Source organism: Mustela putorius, unplaced genomic scaffold (assembly GCF_011764305.1).
Source record: "Mustela putorius furo isolate JIRA1106 unplaced genomic scaffold, ASM1176430v1.1 tig00000242_pilon_pilon_pilon, whole genome shotgun sequence".
Lineage (NCBI taxonomy): Eukaryota > Metazoa > Chordata > Mammalia > Carnivora > Mustelidae > Mustela > Mustela putorius.
The window spans coordinates 11,879,089-11,900,475 of NW_025421325.1; the positions used below are offsets into that span (position 1 = coordinate 11,879,089).

The 21,387-nt window shown below is 35.4% G+C and overlaps 1 protein-coding gene across 6 annotated transcripts in view; it reads left to right on the plus strand.

Annotated features, from left to right (window-relative positions):
• Positions 1 to 21,061, plus strand: part of TTC29 (tetratricopeptide repeat domain 29) — a 233,524-nt gene extending 212,463 nt beyond the window's left edge. For all 6 annotated transcript variants that reach the window (XM_004758024.3, XM_004758023.3, XM_004758026.3 and 3 more), the window contains 2 exons: positions 20,554 to 20,623; positions 20,905 to 21,061. In XM_004758024.3, coding sequence (XP_004758081.1) covers positions 20,554 to 20,623; positions 20,905 to 20,935 — 101 coding nt within the window. In that variant the 3' untranslated portion in view covers positions 20,936 to 21,061. The remainder of the gene's footprint in view (positions 1 to 20,553; positions 20,624 to 20,904) is intronic.
• The last annotated feature ends 326 nt before the right edge of the window (positions 21,062 to 21,387 follow it).

Here is a 21,387-nt window from a genome sequence, read left to right on the forward strand (position 1 = left end):
GGTTGGTGTACCATCTTAATAAAAAGTATTACTCAACCCTGGGTCGGATAAACAGGTACCAAAGAGAAACGTGTAATTATGTAATAGTATTTAAATAAGAGAACAGGTCAGCCAGAGTGGGGGATAACTGAGATAGGAAGGCAGAAGCTGTGTCAGGGAAATTTTTAAATCAGTAGTTCAGGTTTATCAATATAAGGGACTCTATTCAAGTTAATATGTAATTTACTTTACTGTCTCATTATGTATGATGAAATGCTGTATGATGCTAGAGCAAGTCAACAAAGTTTAAACTACATAGTTTTGTTTTACTTTTTTAAGATTTATTTATTTATTTTGAGGGGGGAGCACAAGCACGGGGAGGGGTAGAGGCAGAAAGAGAGAATCCTCAAGCGAACTCCCTGATGTGTGTGGAGCCCACCAGGGGCTAGATCCCACACCCCGAAATGATGACCCCAGCTGAAACCAAGGGTAGGTCGCTCAACCATCTGAGCAACTGAAGCACCCTTAGGATTTTATTTTTTATTCTCAGTTTCCTAGGTAACATAAAAATGGCCAGAATGTTTTTTTAAAAAAGACAAGAATAATGAACATATATTTTAATGTATTTTATATTTATATTATATGTATTTTAATATGTTTATATTATATTTATTTATATATGTATATATTGTGTATGTAATTATAAATATGTACATAAAAATATATAAGTGTATGCAAATACATAAATTTGATATTGTCTTATCACTACAAGGCTTATTTTATATTTTTCTTCAGCTTAATTATCCAAAAGGAAGTAGCCATAAACGTAGTCTTTTTCCAGTAACTTTTATTATCTCAATAGGTATTATTATTTTTCAGATCTTCCCATTCACTGAAGCATGTTAAGTAGCATCTTTCCACTAAAATATGTCTGGTTTTAAGATAGAGTTCCTTTTTTATTCCTTAACTACAGTGCAGAAGAGCTAAAGAAGATAAACTTGAACAGCAGAAATTATTTGTGTTGTAGGGATAAACAATCTTCCAATTCTGCTAATTTTTCTCTCTTCTTCCCTTTGTAATCACACACACTATAGTTCCATAACTGAAATGGGGAAAGTAGACTCAATATCTCTTTGCTCTTTAAAATACTGAATCCATATAAATTAATACAATTTGTGTAGCTGAAACCTCCTTTCATTAAGACAGTAAGGAACAATTAAATTAAGTATTTCTTTAAACTTTTAAGTTATTTTAAGCAATTGTACATAAAAATATCATTTCTTCTCTGAACACTTCAGAAATTGTGACTAAAAGTTTAAACATTTCCTACTTGCAAGATAAGCATATAATACATTCAAGATGAAAACCAGTTCTTAAAATGGAGTACTTATTATGCACTAGTTAAAGAGTTGTCCATTGGGGCACCTGGGTGGCTCAGTGGGTTAAAGCCTCTGCCTTCGGATCAGGTCATGATCTCGGGGTCCTGGGATCGAGTCCCACATCAGGCTCTCTGCTGGTGGGGGAGCCTGCTTCCTCCTCTCTCTCTCTCTCTCTGTCTGTTCTCTGCGTACTTGTGATCTCTCTCTGTCAAATAAATAAATAAAATCTTTAAAAAAAAAAAGGGGGTTGTCCTGCTAAACAATTTGTTTTAATTATCTGGTACTTCAAACAAATAGCTTTGTTTTAATTATGTATCTTTTGTGTTCTCAACTAAACTTTTAAGAACAGACATATTCATGCATTCTGTCTCTTTCAACAGACATTTACCGGTCACTCAATATATGCCAACCAATATTTTATATGCCATATTTTAAAAAATAAATCATAAGTTACAAACATTCAGAAATTCAGAAACATTAAACATGCACTATCTCTAAGACATCATGCAAAATACTGCAGGGACAGGGATGCATGTATTACTTTTTTTTTTAAGATTTTATTTATTTATTTGGCAGAACAGAGATCACAAGTAGGCAGAGAAGCAGGCAGACAGAGGAGGAAACAGGCTCCCTGCTGAGCAGAGAGCCCGATGCAGGGCTCGATCGCAGGGCTCAATCGCAGGGCTCGATCCCAGGACTCTGGGATCATGACCTGAGCCGAAGGCAGAGGCTTTAACCCACTGAGCCACCCAGGCGCCCAATGTATTACTTTTCAAAAGAGAAAAGTCTATTACCTGAAGGCTGCAAAGAAATGGTGATCCTATACTTAAATTCAAACCACAAAAAGTTTTATAAAAATGACTTCTGGTTATCTCTAAGTCAAAATATATGCACAGTTTCTTAATGTGCACACACTGAGGGGACATGCTCTAACACAGAGATTGTCTGATTTTCAAATTTTTGACCAACAAATCAAGCTATCAAAAAATCTGAGTCCCGGGGCACCTGGGTGGCTCAGTGGGTTAAGCCGCTGCCTTCGGCTCAGGTCATGATCTCAGAGTCCTGGGATCGAGTCCCACATCGGGCTCTCTGCTCAGCAGGGAGCCTGCTTCCTCCTCTCTCTTTGCCTGCCTCTCTGCCTACTTGTGATCTCTCTCTGTCAAATAAATAAATAAAATCTTTAAAAAAAAAAAAAAATCTGAGTCCCACAATGGACAACCCAACAGACTTCTTATCGTGGAGATGAGCATTTAAATGCATTTATATGTATTCTGTTATTGTCTTAATATTTGTTTTGAAACTCTGTACTCCCTACTGGGCTATCCTAAATTAATTGCTTTAAGAAATTGTACATAAAATTGTCATTCCTTCTCTGAAGATCAGGCACTATTCCAGAGAGTTAATGCCATGATTGCACTTGAGCTCCAAGCTGTCCCTTTGGCCATGTGCTCTGAATTCATCTAATTTGAGCACTGCTGCAAACTGTAAACCAGCAACTATCCCACAAATATGTTTCTCATTTGATGGGTGCTCAAAGAATTTCTGTTGAATGAATGGCAAATTAATCGAGTTTACTAGCTGAAAGACACAGTGCACGTTCAACATAAATTATACTCACTACTGGTAAAGCAGTTTAAAATTATACCATTCTGAGAATGGCGTAACATGAATCTCTCTCTCATTCATTATTGTACAAGTAAAATTTAATATGTTTAATCAAAAGAGTATTCCTGGAGCAATTGGTTTGCTACTTGGAGTTCTACAAAATACATAGTGACCCAGAGCTGGTCTATGTAACATGGTCGGAGTCTTTGTGTATGACTTTTACTTCTCATTGTCCTCGCCTTCTATGAGGAATGACTAACCACCTTTCCTTGTGATATCTAAGCTTTTAGGAGTGTTGTTTTATCTATTTTTTATGACCAACCTTACACTTGTTAAGTGTAATTTTTGCTTTTTGTAACATAAAAAAAAATCTGTGATATGGTGCCCTATGAATTAACAAGAATGGCTGGACAAAAGGCAAGAAATCTTTTAAAAACAAATGTTCACATTAAATACCTTGGATAGGTAGGCCTTCTGGGGATTTTTCTTTAATGCAACAAAAGTACACCATTTCTGTTTTCAGAAATAGTTTCTTTCAGATACTGAGCTTGTCTAAAGTCATATTACATAAGTAAGGGCTTAGTTTGTACATTAGTCTTTACATCTTAGAGGCTTACTAAATCCTCCTTTGATCAATCTGATATCAAACAGATCCATATTGATTTCTTCTACACTTGTTTATGGTATTTATTTTGATACATCTAAGATTAAAAGCCAAATTAACAAGTGTAATCAATTTTCTTAGTGTTAAAAAAGAGTCCTCCAGTACCCTTAGACACATTCACCCAGGAATAAAAAACTTAAGCAAAGATGTTGTAATAAATGGATCGATTTATTCAATCACTGGGCATAAAAACATTAGCCCTGGGAAAGCGCTTTCCTCTAAGAGCTTTAGCTACTGAGTTTCACTTCTCTGGTACCAAATGATTTGCATTTTTAGAGAAATTTCATGTCTGCAGTGAGCTCCAGTGAAAACATGAATAAATTGCTTTCTTTCCCTCTTTTTCTGACTTTATGAAGCTGAATCCATTAGGGGTCAAGTATAATGAAAAAAAGGCAACAACTCATGTGATGGAAATCCTGGATTAGGTTTCTCCCTAGTCCAAGCTCAGCTGTCCTGGCCTAAGTGTTGGATTAGTGGTCTGCAGGGAGATCCCTGGAGCATGTGGCAGTTTTTTTAACTGCAGCATTAGAAACAGTCTCTAGATGTCAATAAATTGAAGAGACAAAATAATTAAGAAATAAGTTGGTTTTCCATAGCAGTTCTCCACAAAGTGGAGTAAAACCAACTTCTGCAGGCTTGACACAAAACAGGTGCATCAGAGGTTTTTTGTTATAAGCTACTTCTGAATTCACTGGAGTGAGAGTGAGTGCACAAGTTTTAAGCATGCACTTGGGATCTAAACTGACCTGAGTGGGAATCTCCACTCACTTAGTTATACATTTTATGATATTGAACAACCTTCAATCTTTGGTTTCCTTATCTGTGCACCAGAGATGATAAGACCTGGAACATAGGGTGGTCTGGAGGTTTTAAAAAGATGTTATCCCATTACCTAGTACAAAATATATTCTGAATCCACGGAAACAAATCTAATTTTTACTTATGATCTGGATATCACTACTGAACCAAAGACAAGCAGCTACCACTACTTACACTGAGCCTGGGATTCTGCATTTCTAATGCACTCCCAGTAATGCTGATGCTGCTGGTTTGGGGAACATGCTGAGAGACCACAAACATATAAATGACCTGGAAAATATATTAATTTTAATTTTTTTCTTTGTCATTATTTTAAATCCATTCACTTTTATAAAAATTAGAAAGGAATTCTACCTCATTTAAGATCATAAGGATTTGATTTATGGTTTTGGTGGAGGAGTTGGTTTTGTTTTTTAAGAAAGATTTATTTCTAAGAACTACCTTGCTACTGGTAAGGTACATATTTACTCATATAACTATATTTGGACTGGATATTAGATACCTGCATTATGTTTGACAATCTCAGCATACGTTTTAAAATTAAATTTGTGAAAAATATTAATTTTTTCATCTCTAGATTAGCCATTAAAGATGTCATGCCCTATATAATCCTCTGTTCTGAAGTAGTCTGTCCATTAGAAGAACATGGAGTTTGTGTATTTTCCAATCTCTCTTATCTTCACAAAAGTACCAGAAAAAAAAATCCAAATCCATCTATCAGCATTTAGATTCCTACTACGTATATTATACTTCATCTGATTTGGTTAAAAAAAAAAATTAAAGTTCAAAAGTGCCAGTCAGAAGTCACAACACTGAAAAATACAATAACTGAACTGAAAAATACACTAGAAGGGTTCAACAGTGGACTAGTGAAGTAGAAGACCTAGTAACCTAGAATACAGGGCTGTGGAACTTACCCAATAGAGCAGCAAAAAGAAAAAAAAAATCTTGAAAAAGTAAAGATAGCTTAAGAAACCTATGGGACAACATCAGCAACAACCAACAGCATTTGGATTATAGGGGCCCAGAAAGAGAAGACAAAGAGAAAGAGGCAGAAAACTTACTTGAAGAAATAATTGCTGAAGTCTTCCCCAAGCTGGGGAAAGAACCAGACACTTAGGTCCAGAAAGCCCAGAGAGAACCATACCAAGACAATTATAATTAAAATGTCAAAAGTTAAAGATGAGAGAATCATGAAAGCAGCAAGAGAAAAACAACTTAGTACACGCAAGGGAATCTCCATAAGACTCAGTCAAGCTGTTTTTTCAGCAGTAACTCTGCAGGCCAAGATGGAATGGCATGATGTATTCAAAATGTTGAAAGGAAAGAACTTTCAACCAACAATACTCTACCCAGCTAATCTGTCATTCAGAATTGAAGGAGAACCAAAATGTTTTCCAGGTAGACAAAAACTAAAGGAGTTATCACCACTAAACAGGCCTTACAAGAAATATCAAAGGGATTTTTTAGGTTGAAAAGAAAACAGAAAAGAAAAGACACTAACACATAATAAGAAAGCATATTATCTTTTCACTGGAAAAGATAAATGTATAGTAAGAATACTGGATTAAACTTATAAAGCTAGTATGAAGGTTAAGAACAAATTAGTAATAACTATAATTATAATAATTAAAGTATATAAGAAATAAAAGATGTAAAAACATAAAATAGGGGAGGATAAAAATGTACAGTTGTTAGAATACATTCAAATATAAGTTGCACTAACTTAAAATAGACTTCTCTAGAAAGAGAGACTGTTATATATGAACCTCATTGTAACCACAGAGCAAAAACAATAGAAACACAAAAGATTAATTAGAAAGGAATCTGAACAATCTGAATGAAAGAAGTTCATCAAATCACAAGGAAAGAACAAGAGAAGAAAGGAACAGAGAGGAACAACAAAACATCCAGAAAACAAAATGGCAGTCAGTTCATACCTATCAATAATTACTTAAAATATAAATGGATTACACTATCTAATCAAAAGATACATAATAGCTAAATGGATTAAAAAACAAGACTATTTGCTGCCTATAAGACACTCACTTCAGATGTAAAGACATAGAGAAAGTGAAGGATGGAAAAAGAGTTTCTATGCAAATGGAAATGAAGCAAGCTGGAGTATCTATACTTATATCAGACAGAATAAACTTTAAAACAAAAAACTAATAAAAGACAAAGAAGGGGATTACATAATGATAAAGGGATTAATCCAACAAGAGAGTATAACATTTAAAAATATTTACACCAACATAAAGTCACCTAAATATATAAAGCAAATATTAAGAGACCTAAAGAAAGAAACTGAAGACAATACAATAATAGTAGGGAACTTTAATACCCCACTTACATCAGTGGATAGATCAACAAGACAGAAAATCAATAACAAAACATAAGCCTTAAGTGACACATTAGCCCAAACGGACTTAATAGATATATGCAGAACATCTATCCAAAAGCAGCAAGGTATACATTATTCACAGGCATACATGGAACATTCTTCAGGACAGAACACATGTTAGGCCACAAAACAACATGTCTCAATAAATTTAAGAAAATTTAAATCATATCAAGTATCTTTCTGACTACAGTGGTATGAAACTAGAAATCATTTACAAAAGAAAACTGGAAAAATCACAAATATGTGGACATTAAATAACATTACTACTGAACAACCAGTGGGTCAACAAAGAAACCAAAAGGGAAATCAAAAAGATACCTTGAGACAAAGGAAAATGGAACTATAGCAATCCAAAATCTGAGATTTGGAAAAAGCAGTTCTAACAGGGAAATTCATATCAATACAAGCCTACCTAAAACAAACAAACAAACAAACACAAAGAAACAGAAATATCTGGGAAAATATTACACCTTGCACTTAAAGGAGCTTAAAAAAAAAAAAAAAAGAACAAAACCCAAAGTTAGTAGAAGGTAGGAAATAATAAAGATCAGAACAGAAATAAATGAAATAGAAACTTTAAAAATACATAAAAGGTCAAGAAACTAAAAGGTGCTTCTTTGAAAAGATAAACAAAATTGACAAAACTTTAGCTTGAATCACCAAGGGGGAAAAAAGGCTCAAATAAATAAATCCAGAAATGAAAGAGGAAAAGTTATAACTGATACCACAGAAATACAAAAGATCATAAGGAACAACTATGAATAATTTTATGACAACAAACTGGACAACACAGAAGAAATGGATAAATTGCTAAAACATACAACCTGCCAATATTGAATCAAGAAGAAAAAGAAAATCTGAATTAACCAATTACTAGTAAAGAGATTGAACCAGTAATCAAAGCCTAACAAACAAAAGTCCAAGAACACACAGCTTCACTAGTGAATTCTACAAAACATTGTGAATATAAAATACCTATCCTTCTCAAGCTCTTCCAAAAACTTAAAAGAGGAGGGAACACTTCCAAACTCATCTTATGAAGCCAGCATTACCCTAATACCAAAACCAGACAAGGACACCACAAGGAAAATTGTAGGCCAATATCTCTGATGAACATAGAGGCAAAAATCCTCAACAAAATGCTAGCAAACCAAATTCAACAATATATTAAAAGGATTATACACCATGAACATTTGGGATTTATTCTTGGAGTTACAAGGATGGTTCAACATCTGTTTGTCAATCACTGTAATATAACACATTAAGTTATATGATCATCTCAAGAGATGCAGAAAAAAAATTTGTGCCAAATTCAACATCCATTCATGATAAAAACTCAACAAAATGGGGATAAAGGGAACATACCTCAACATAATAAAGCCTATATATGACAAATGCACAGTAAGATGAAATGGTGAAAAGCTGAAAGCTTTTCCTATCAGGAACAAGGCAAAGATACCCACTCTCTCCACTCTTATTCAGCATAGTACTAGAAGCCTCAAACACACCAAGTAGGAAAGAAAAAGAATTAAAGGGCATCCAAATAGTAAAGGAGAAGTAAAATTGTCACTGTTTTCAGATGACATGATTCTGTATATTAGAAAACTCTGAAGACTCTGCCAAAAAACTATCAGAACTATAAATGAATTCAGTAAAGTTGCAAGATACAAATCAACATGTAGAATTCAGTTATATTTCTATAACCTAATGAACTATCAGAAAAATAAATTTTAAAAAACAATCCCACTTACAATGACATCAAAAAGAATAAAATACCTAGGAATAAATTTAACCAAGAAGGTGAAAACTATACTTAACACTATAAAACCCTGAGAAAAGAAATTGAAGAAAACATAAATAAATGGAAAGATATTCTGTGCTCATGAATTGAAAGAGTAAATTTTCCTAAAATGTCCATACTACCCCCAAAATTCTACAAATTCAATATAATCTCTATGGCATTTTTTTGCAGAACTATAAAAAATAATTACAAAATTTGTATGGAACCACAGAAGACCCCAAATAGAAAAAGAAAGAACAAAGCCAGGCACCTGGATGGCTCAGTCGGTTAAGCATCTGCCTTCAGCTCAGGTCATGATCCCAGAGTCCTGGGATCAAGCCCCATATCGGGCTTCCTACTCAGCAAGGAATCTGTTTCTCCCTCTCCCTCTGCCCCTCCCCCACCCCTACTTGTGCTCTCTTGCTGGGTCTCTCTCTCAAATAAATAAATAAAATCTTAAAAAAAAAAAAAAAACACAAAGCTGGAGGTATCAGGCTTCTTGATTTCAAACTATACAACAAAACTGTAACAACCAAAACAGTGTGGTATTGGTATTAAAAGCAGACACACAAATTAATGAAATATATGGAGAACCCCAAAATAAACCTATGTATATATAATCAATTAATTCATGACAAAAGGAGACAAGGATATACAATAGGGAAAGAACTGTCTCCTGAATAAACACTGTTGGGAAAACTGGACAACCACATGCAAAAGAATAAAACTGGACCACTTTCTTACACCATAAAAAAAATTAACTCAAAATGGATTAAAGTCTTGAATGTAAAACCAGAAACGATAAAACCCCCCAGAAGAAAACATAGATGGTAAGTTCCTTGACATTGGTCTTAGCAGTGTATTTTTGGATCTGAGTCCAAAAGCAATGTGCCACCAAAGCAAAATAAATGATTGGGACTACATCAAACCATAGCTAAGGAAACCAGAAACAAAATACAAAGGCAACCTTCTTAATTGGAGAAGATATTTGCAAATCATATATCCAGTAAGAGACTAATATTCAATATATATCACAACTCACACAACTCAATAACAACAAAAATCAGACTAAAAAATGGGCAGAGAATCTGAATTGACATTTTTCCAAAGAAGACATACAGGTGGCCCATGGCACATAAAAAGATGCTCGATATCAATAATCATTAAGGAATTTCAAATCAAAACCACAATAAGGTATCATCTCATACTTATAAGAATGGCTATTATGAAAAAGACAAGAAACAACTTGTGTTGGAGAGGTTGTAGAGAAAAGGGAACCATTATGCACTGTTGGTGGGAATATAAATAGATACAAACACTATGGAAAACAGTATGGAGTTTCCTCCAAAAATTAAAAATAGAATTGCTATATGATCCAGTTCTGGATTTTTATCTGAAGAAAATGAAAGCACTGAATTGAAGAGATACCTGAACCTCTATGTTCATTGCAACACTGCTTATAATAGCCAACATGTGAAAGTGTCCATCAATGGATGAACGGATAAGATATGGTATATATACACAGTGGGATACTACTCAGTCATTACAAAGAGGCAATCTTGCCATATGCAACATCATGGATAGACTTTGAGGGTATTATGCGAGGTGAAATAAGTTAAAGAAAGATAAATATTGTATGATTTCACTTATATGTGGGATCCAAAAACAAAACAAAATTCATAGATACGAAGGACAGATTGGCGGTTATCAGAGGGAGAGAGGGGTTAGAGTGTGCAAAAAGGGGCAAGGGGGTCAGTTATATGGTGAAAATGGTAACTAGACTTATTGTGGTGATCTTTTGTAATGTATGCAAATGTCAAATTGTTATGGTGTACACCTGAAGCTAATATAATGTTATATAATAATTTTACCTCAATAGTAATAAGAAGAAGTTAAACTGTGTCAGTGGTAACACTGAAAATTCAAAGCTATTGAACTGAGCATTCTGAGAAAATTAATTTGTGATTGAAATGTACCAAAGTACTGCTAGCTTATTGGACAAGAATATAGGCCTATAAATCACAGGGCCTGGATTCTAGTCTTGGATTTGCCACAACTAATTGTGACTATATAGGGCCTTGGAGCCAAGGCTTGCTTGTTTATTGGCTACTGAGCATCCATCTCCCCATTCTTTGGTAACAGCGCCACAGTTTTATCCAGTAGAATAACTCCTTCTCCATGTATACATTTTAGTTATCAAAATCCCCTAATTAAGGGGGTAGGGGTTGGGCACATAATCTCAATAAGGCAAATTGGATCTTTTTTCACAGGACTTTGAAACCTGATCAAAATGATGTAAAAGTGGGATGAGACTGGAAGTTCTAGTCAGAGTAAGTGGCAAAAAAAGATACCTAAATTGGAAATGAAAAAGCAAAACTATCCCTACTTGCAGGTGACATGATTCTAAATATAGAAAATCCAAAGAATTTTTTAACAAACCAAAAAATTACTAGAACTAATAGACAAGCATAGCAAAGTTGCAGGCTTTCATGACCCACACATAAATACAGCTTTGTTTCTAGAAACCAGCAATGAAAAATCTGAAAGGAAATTAAGAAAAAATTCCATTTACAATAGCATCCAAAAGAAGAAAATATCTGGGAACAAATTTAACAAGGAAGTGAAACACTTAAACAGTGAAAACTATAAAACATTGATGAAACAAATTTGAAAAGACATAAATAAATGGAAACACAGGCTACGTTCATAAATTGGAAGACTTGATATTAACAAGGCGTTACTACCTAGAGTGATCTACAAATTCTGTGCAATCCCTATCAAAATTCCAACAGGCTTTTTGCAGGAATGGAAAAAGCAATCTTTGAGTTTGTATTAAATTGAAAGGTACCCTGAATAGCCAAAATAATCTTTTAAAAGAACAAAGTTGGAGGATTTACACTTCCTTATTTCAAAATTGACTTTGAAGCTACAGTAATCATATCAGAATGGTACAGGCATAAAGGTCAGACACATAAACTAATGGGATATAACTGACAAATCAGAAATAAACCTTCATATGTATATGGTAAATTGACTTGGGACAAGAATCCAAAGACTATTCAGTGGGGAAAGAATAGTCTTTTCAACATACGGGGTTGGGAAAATTAGATATCCACATGCAAAAGAAAAGAATGAAATTGGACCCCTACCTTTGTATATACCTTTTCTATATACAAAAATTAATACAAACTAGATCAAAGATCTAAATATTGGAGCTAAAACTATAAATCACTTGGAAGAAACCATAATGGACAGCCTTCACAACATTGGATTTGGCAATAATCTCTTGGATTTGACACCCAAGAGTATAGACAAAAAAAGATAATAAATTGAAATCCATCAAAATTTTAAACATTTGTACATTAAAGGACACTATCAAAAAAGTGAAAAATACAGAGAAACTATCTGTAAATCTTGTATCTGATAAGGGTTGATTATTTAGGATATATAAAGAACAAATCAACAAAAACAAACAAATCAGTTAAAAATTGGGCAAAGGATTTCAATACACATTACACCAAATAAGATATGCAAATGGCCAATCAGCTCATGAAAAGATGTTCCACATCACTAGTTATTAGAGAAATGCAAATCAAAACCAAAATGAGTCATCACTTCACACTCATTAGGATGACTATTATCAAAATAATAGAAAATTAAAAATGTTGGCCAAGACCTGGAGAAATTAGAACTCTTGTGCATTGTTTGTGGAAATGTAAAAATAAAATGGTGCAGATGCAGTTTGGTAGTTCCTCAAAAAGTTAAATATAGAATTACCATATGATCCAGCAATTCCACTTCTAGGTATGTAGCCAAATAAATTAAAAGCAAGGACTTAAACATTCTTGTATGCCAGTGTTCATAGCACTATTGACAATAGTAAAAGCTGTAAGCAACCCAATGCTCATCAAAGGAACAGACAAACAAAATATAGTATATACATATAATGAAGTATTATTCAGCCTTAAAAAAAGAATAAGATTCTGATAGAAGTTCCAACATAAATTAATCTTGAAAATATTATGCTAAGTAAAATAAGCCAGGCAAAAAAAAGGACAAATATTGTTTGATTCCACTTATATGATGTACTGAGACTAGGCAAATTTATAGAAAGTAGAACAGAGGTTACCAAGAGCTGCAGGGTGGGAAGGATGGGGAATTGTTTAATAGATACTGAGTTTCTGTTCAGGATGTTGAAATAGTCTTGAAATGGATAATAGTAATGTTTTCACAACACTGTGAATATATTTAATGCCACTGAATTACACACTTAAAAATGGTTAAAATGAAAAAAAATTATTTTGTATATATTAGAACAATTTTAAAAATCCACAACCAGAAGAAAAATAGTAATGACCAGCTCACATCTTTAATTTATCAGACCTTCAGGTGACAATACACCATTTAACACATAGTATAAGAACCATATAGTAACATACTCCTGTTTCTCCCCCCACCCAGCCTTTGTGCTATGGCTGTCATACATTATACTTTTACATACATTATACTTTTACATATATTATATTTTTATATATATTATAAATCACATAATATATTATTTTTTTCAGTCACATATCATTTGAAAGAATCTAATAATTTTTTTAAAACTTTTATATTTACTCACTTCCTTGCCTTTTCTAACTCTTCATACCTTAGTATAGATCCAGATTTCCATCTGTTGTCATTTCCCTTCTTCCTGAAGACTTCATCATTTTCTGTAGTGCAATCTGCTGTTGAAGAGTTGCTTCAGCTTGCCTGTCTTTGAGGTCTTCATTTTGTCTTCATTGCTGAAACATATTTTTATTGGGTATAGAATTCTGGACTTGATGGGTTATTTTTCTTTCAGTACTCTTGTGTTTTTTGAGCTTAGAATTTGTTGAACTTCTTAGATCTATGGGTTTGTGGTGTTCACCAAGTTTAGAAAAATTTTCAGTTGTAATTTCTTAAAATATTTTTTTATCCATCTTCTTCCAGACTCCAGTAACCTTTGTAATAACAGACTGCCTGAAGCAGTCCTACAACCCAATGATATTCTACTTATCTTTTTAACTCTTTGCCTTTCTTTGTTTTATTTTGGGTAGTTTCTGCTACTCTGTCTTCAGTTTCACTAATTGATTTTTTTAAAGATTTTATTTATTTATTTGAGAGAGAGAGAGAGAGAGAGAGAGAGGAGGAGGGACAGAGTGACAAGCAGACCTACCTCCAGCTGAGCAGGAAGCCCAGATCATGACCTGAGCTGAAGTCATATTCTTAACTAACTGAAATACCCAGGCACCCCTGGGCATATTCTCTTAAGGGTCAAAAACTGAGATGTGTTCTTTCACACACACACCCAAGATCCAACCTCCCACTTTGTCTGTTCTGTGTCCCAGAAAACTGATCTCGGACTGCATGTCACAGGTTCATTTGCCTTCTGGCTTCCTGGTTTGGATTTATCCAAAGGGCATCACCAACAGGAGATCAGAGGTTAGGAAGGTGGAGAGGTCAGGGAAGGATTCCTCTGTCCCTGACTTCAGCTCAGTCCTTATAGCTGTGACACGCTACAGCTGCTGCTTGTCACTTCTATAGGAAGACCCTGTTTCTGAATCTCCATTTCTCACTCAGGGTGCAATACCAACATCCTCTTCCCCTTTACTTTTCAGCTCCCAGGAAGATAACAGCATGGCATCCCTCTGTTGTGAGGCAGTAGGTGCCTCAGCATCCTTTGTCAGTTCCTTAGCCGTGCCCTCAGCTCAAGTATTCCCTTCATTAAAGTCTCTTCAAAATCCAAGTTGAACGTGCCATCTGTTTCCTCCTGACTGATACCTTCTCCTTCTCTATTGTATCAACTGGGGTGGCTAAAGGCAAGCAAGTATAAGAAATATTAGGAAACTTCCACTCGCTGAAAAGTTCAGTTGATTAAAGAACAATGCTAATGAGGCTGAAATTAGTGTCTGGCTGTGCTCCAGGACCACAGGCTGTATCCCTGACCAGCCATTTTACACACCATCAGTTACAAAGGAAGACCATGCCAAAAGACCATGTCACAGACTGACTCTGTGCCAGTCCCTCACCATTTCTAGGAACATATTTCAAAAACTAGCTGTTCATTGAGATAGCTTCAAAATCCTCTTTGTTCCCCAAAGACAGCTTTTGTAATGTGATTCTAATGAAAATTTTATATGGAGCATTTTAAATCATAAAGCCATACCTGTCAATATCTTTGTCAAGGAAACACTTTCATTTGCTTACTTAATCTGTAAATAATTCACAATAACATAGGTTAAAATTCAAGCTTATTGAAATATGTCTTATATTGGTAATGGGATTCAGGGTTTATAATATATATTTAGCTCATTTCTTTAAAAATTTTCAACTGTTACTAAATAAGTGAAACTACATAACTGTTGTTTAAAGAAAGAACAGTTAAAATCTAAAATTAGATTAGTAAAATCTAATATAGTAAAATATATATATATAATTTGAAGTAATTCTTTCTTTCTTTCTTTTGAGAGAGAGAGAGAGAATGTGCTTATGCAAGCCAGGAGGGAATGGGAGAGGAAGAAAGAATCTTAAGCAAGTTCCACACCCAGCATGGAGCCCAATGTGGGGCTCCATCTCAAGACCTAAGATCATGGCCTGAGCCAAAATCAAGAGTCAGATGCTTAACTGAAGTGATTTTCTGACTATCAAGTGTAAATGACAAACCTTCCATTTCTTGACGTATTTTCTCCAAACAAAACACTTCTCTCCTCAGTTAGAGCTGCCTTATAGCACCTCGGTCTAACCAGCTGAGCTAACCGGCCGCCTTTAGAGTTGCCTTATAAAACCATGTTGTAATTAGGCCATTGTAAATGTACTATTGTGTTAATATTGCTATACTGAGCTTACTTCTATGGTGTTAATTTTATATGATTTGAATACATGTAAGGAGGAAGGAAGGGAGACACTGATTTTTTCAGAAATCAGTTTCTGATACTCTCTACTATCAGCAAGAAAGAACTATTTCCACTAAAGTTAAACCTATGGCTTTAGGTAAAATGTGCTGAAATACTAAAGCAAAATATCATTTTATCCTTAATAATGGTGTAATGCTAAGATCACCCATAAGATATTGATCATTTTTATGCATAGTATTTATTCTTAATCACTTTCATAAAACACAATCTGAGTTTTATTTTTTAACAAAACCTTTTGAGTCATTTTGATAAGGTCAACAGAAAGCACAATCTTTTAACATTAGGTGATCAACTTTTTGACAATCACAGGACCAGCATAGCTAATGGAATAATAGCCTGCAGGGTCCAGCTAAATATGATATACGAACGTAATCAACCTCTGTGATGACTATTCAGAAGTAATCCCTTTAGCTTTGAACTGCAACATATATTTCAACAAGGCAAAAACCATAGGAAGAAATTCTCTGCAGACCGCACTGATACAATACAGCCTTCATATCCTGCTCTATGTGCTTGCTGCTTATAGTGAGTTTTAAATTTAAGGTAATGACTACTGTATATTCATGTGAGCATACAACAATACTTTTGATTTGTTGTGGAAAGGTTGAATCCATTACCAGGGGTCTAGTCTATAAACTCTGATACAACCTTTATGTATGAGTTATTATTTACCCTTTTCTAGAATAAGGCCACTAAAAATGTTTTGCATGCCAAAATTATAAAAACTCATTTACCTTCTCATTCTCAAAAGTGCTAGTCAGTGTCTCCTCCATTTTAATTCACATTCCTCTACCAATACATTTTTAAAATCACATTTGTGTATAGTACTGTATTATATGAAAATTACACTCCATTGTTTTCAAGGGAAGTGATGGGATCGTAGATTGATTGCAATTCAGCATTTGCTGACTTACTCTGTGGTTCTTTGGTACAGTGTAGGCTAAGTGGGGGTATAAATAAGATTCTTTTGTTGTCCACCTGAGGGAATCTAGCACTAGAGAGTCTACTGTTAGCAACAGAAAAGTGCCTCTTTCCACTGAAATGGGAGACAGTATAAGCAAATATCATACTCTCAAATTTGTATTGATTCTGGTCTTCTTGTCGGAGTGGTAATGGTCCCAATTTTCCAGCTTCCTTGAAGTCCTACAGATCAAACATCACAAATCACATTCTAAGTCAAACCCACAGTACAAAACCTAGGTTAGGAATCAAAATGAGTGCTTTTGCAATAGTGTAACCAAGAACAAACAGTTCTGTGGTGCTCTCCTTGTTGCAAATGAATAGAAGTATCAGAACACCTGAATGGTGAGCTCAGGTATTCCTGGGTATAAATGAATCATTGCTAAGGCTTCCCAGCACAGAGGGAATGTGACGGTCTTTTATTTAAACAAGCAACTGTGGCCTAAGTTTGGTAAAAGAATAGCTACAGACACAGCTATTCTTCCCAGAGAACCCACTTGGGAAATTGTCCCAATAAAAATCACCTTTCCTCAGCATCTGGAGAATGAATGCAAAACAATTATTTGAGACAAACCAGGCGTAATTTTAAACTTGGAAAATCCAGAAAAGACTTTCCCAGCTTAAGAGATATTGTTACATCTTGGGGCGCCTGGGTGACTCAATGGATTAAAGCCTCTGTCTTCGGCTCAAGTCGTGATCCCGGGGTCCTGGGATAGAGCCCCGCATAGGGCTCTCTGCTCCGCGGGGAGCCTGCTTCCTCCTCTCTCTCTGCCTGCCTCGCTGCCTGCCTGTGATCTCTGTCTGTCAAATATATAAATAAAAATCTAAAAAAAAAAAAAAAGAGAGATTGTTACATCTTGCCAAACCAAAGGGAATGCTGAGTTTAAGACATTACACAGTACAAAATTGGCATTAGGATGTAGGATGTTCTATATATTGTCATACAATGACAAATATTAAACTAAGAAAACCCAAGGTAGTTCCTTCCCTAAAAGAATGATGTCACTTAAGGTAAAGGCTAAGCTCCTGTTTCAAAGAGTCCCCAAGGTACAGTAGCTTAAGAATACACAAATTTGTTTCTTCCTTAAGTGAGCAGTCTGCATACACAAGGTAGCTCCACAGGCATTTAGGGGACCATGATCTTGTGCTCTGTTGCTCCACCATCCCCTGGAGCCGGGTTTCTCAAAATTGCACTATTGAAATTTTGAACTGGATGATTTTTTTGATGGTGAGAGGGCTGGGGTACAGCTGTCATGGTCACTGCAGGATATTTAGAAGCACCCTTGGCCTCTACCCCATGGATGCCAGTAGCATTTCCACCTACGAGTCATAACAACGAGTAAGTTCTCCAGACATTTCCAAAAGCCACCGTGGGACAAAATCACTCCATAGGGTGTTGTCATTATCTACACATTAGAAACTGAATCATCGGGGTAACGGTTCTATTGTCCAAGATTGAGGAAAAGGGAAAATTTAAGAAGGAATAAATGCCCAATGTCTAACACTCAGACCCAGAAGCAGTGTGTGTTACTTTGTTTACATTCAATGGTGAGAATTTAGTCATGTGGGTACAACTAAATATTTATTTGCTGATAAGGGAGATCTAATGGTGGGGGAGAGGAGGGACTCTGGTAAGTGGGAGGCAGAAAGAATTACTGGAGCCATGTCTTATGTGGGCAAGAAATGGTGAAATCTGGGGTTAGCCTTAGATGGGAGCATAGGTAAGATAGAGCATATAGAACAAAAACAAGTAGGAAATTAACTGTTAATACAGAGCTTATGGAAGTTTTTTTCCTATTGTCTTTTATTTCCTCCATGAAACCAGAAATACATCATCAGCTGAAAACAATGATCCATGGGCAGGATTAGAGGTTTGGGAAAATAGAAAGCGCTAAATAACCATCTGTGGCAGAAGAATGAATAGACCAGGAATGTTTAATAGGATGGCTATTTAATGTCTATGGCTATGAATTTAAAGTGAGGCTTGGTTTGTCCTGTCACACTGAGGTATATAGTACAGGATAGGAATAAGGAGACAGCTGGATTTATCTAGGGTTATAGTTTTGTCAAATGAATATGGTGAAGTGGGAAAAGGGCCATGAGGTCAGGCTTTAGGCAAGGGAAAGAAGGGCCATAGAATTTAAGTTAAGTAAGGGAGAGGGGGATCAAAATGGGGAGGAACAATGAAAATGTGGCAGGACTGGGAGTCCCGGGGAAGGAGAGGAATTGCTGGTGTTAGGGAACTAGAAGGAGTGATCTAGAAAGATAAAGCTAGAAGTCAAGTCTTTGAATGTTGGCAACTGAATTTGAGGGGGGCTTGAAGTTATTGCTAATGACAGGGTCTAAGTTTATCCACAAGAATCAATGGCTACAGTAGGGTGTGGGACCAGAGCTAGAAGAACAGCACTCAAGGAATTGAGATCCAGGGTGAAGAATCTTCTGCATGGACATTTAAATTGCAAAATGAAGAAAGTGGTAGTAAGGTACAATGAGCCAATGATAAAAATCAACGGAGAATGAGCCTTGTTGTAGGTAAATCATGATAGTTGAGTGTATAAACTGATGACTAAGTTTTAGGAAGAGAAGGAAAGAAAGTGAATGTCCTGGAGGGAAACGGTAGGGTGTAAGCAGGACACCTATCCATCTCCAGGCCCAATGGTAGCAAGACTGACAAAAAGAAAAGCAAAATAGGCTGCTGGGTTGGAGGTGTCCTCTGAGGACAGTCACGTTTCTGTTAGAGCAAGAAAGTAATGGGAATTTTGGAAAATGGAATAAGAATACAGAGGAAATGTTTCAGGAGTTATGGCAGGAGATGGGGACAAAATACAGAGCTTTGCAGAAAATAAAATATAGGAAATGAAGGGGAATCTGGAGACTGAGGCCTGTGATAAGCAAGAATAAAGAGAATATTATTAGATTAATCCCACTGGATTCAACTTGAAAGTTAAAAGGACAGATACGAAACTTAAGTACAAAATTAACATGCCTATTTATACATATAAACTTCCCATATCTGATATAATTATTTGGATACTTTATATTGCTCTCTAAATTCATTTTTCTTCCAAGTATTGTCTTAACAAATCATTTTATCCCTCAAAAGGTAGCTATTGGGGGCACCTGGGTGGCTCAGTGGGTTAAAGCCTCTGCCTTCGGCTCAGGTTGTGACCTAGGGTCCTGGGATCAAGCTCCGCGTCGGGCTCTCTGCTTGGCGGGGAGCCTGCTTCCTCCTTCTCTCTCTCTGCCTGCCTCTCAGCCTACTTGTAATCTCTGTCTGTCAAATAAATAAATAAAATCTTTAAAAAAAAAAAAAAGGTAGCTATTATTGTTACCATTTTATATGTATCACAAGAATTCTGTGGGTTAGGAATTCAAGCATGGTTTGAATGCTAGACACCAGTTGAGGTCACCCAATGGTGATAGTCAGTTGACAGGTGGGCTAGTCTGAGATTCCAAGACAGCTTCCCTCATAGACAGGAGCCTTAGAGGGATGGCCGGAACTCTAGACTCAGCTGCAACTGTCAACTGGAGCATCGTCTATGGGACCTCTCCAGAATGGCAAGGTGGTAGGACTTATTATATGGTGACTTGCTCCCTCCAAAGCAAGCACCCCAAGAGAAACAGAAGGAGGCTATACAGTCACTTCTCAGCCTTTTGGCTAAGATCAAGTGTAGAAGGAAGCTGCACAGCTTTTTCTCACCTCGCCTCAAAAATCATGTAACCACTCTCACTGCATCCTAATGAATACAAGAGTCTTAAGCCTAGCACGGGTTCAACAGAAGGTGAATTAGATTGCACCTCTGGGTGGGGGAGTGACAAGTTCATACTGCTGAGGAACATGTAAAGTAGGAGATATCCTGTCCATCTTTGACCAATATACTCTGCCTTGGTGACACAAGTGATCCATACAGTTCTGTCATACAGATGATAAGGGTAGATACCTCTGAAAACAATTCCCAGTAAATTGTAAACTGTAAATTGTATTGGTGACAAACACTTGAATTTATACATCTTTTTCCCTGTAGGAGAACCTAGAAAATGCACAGTGGAATGTTTAAGTCAAGACCCAGATAATTTGGAAGAAGAAAATAGTAGGTATGGTAAATCAAGTAAAAAGTTTCTGTTGCATGCAAATTAAACAAGAGGCTACATATAAACTGTTTCTCCAAACATAAGAAGAATAATTTCATCTAGTACTTGATAATACTGAAACACTATCTTTAAAAAATCACAGATTTAAATATCACATAATATTAAGTGCTTTTTATCTTTTAAGCTACGTCTGAAAATTACAAAATAACTAAATGTCTTTCAAGTGAATTTTTTTTACTTTCTGCCTCAATGTAAAATTAAATTTTGTAATTTATTTGTTTCAGATTTCCAGATAATCAAAAAAATGAGACTTAAACCAGCTTTGGACTCATCAACAAAGCAAGAAGAGATCTATCATGTCACCTTCATCTTCAATAACTGTAATAGGAGTATGTTACAAGTAATACAGATAAAATTATAATAAATCTATGACTATGTTTACATTGGATTTTGTATTGCAGTGTATTACCACAAATTTAATCTAACTCATCTAAATTCATGAAAATAATAATACATCTCAAATGCTTAGAAATATCAACAATTATCTTAGAACAAATTGTAAAATTTTCCTTTTATCCACTATTCCACAAGGAAGAGTGTTATTATAGAATCAAAATTTGGTTATATCTAATGAGAAAATCATTTTAAACTTAAGGAAATCTATGCTGAATAAATACGGGAAAAATATTAAAATTTCAGGAAGCTTTTTCAACATAGATGAAAGGACTATAAGCAGTGAAGACTCTCATATTGTACCATTTAAAATA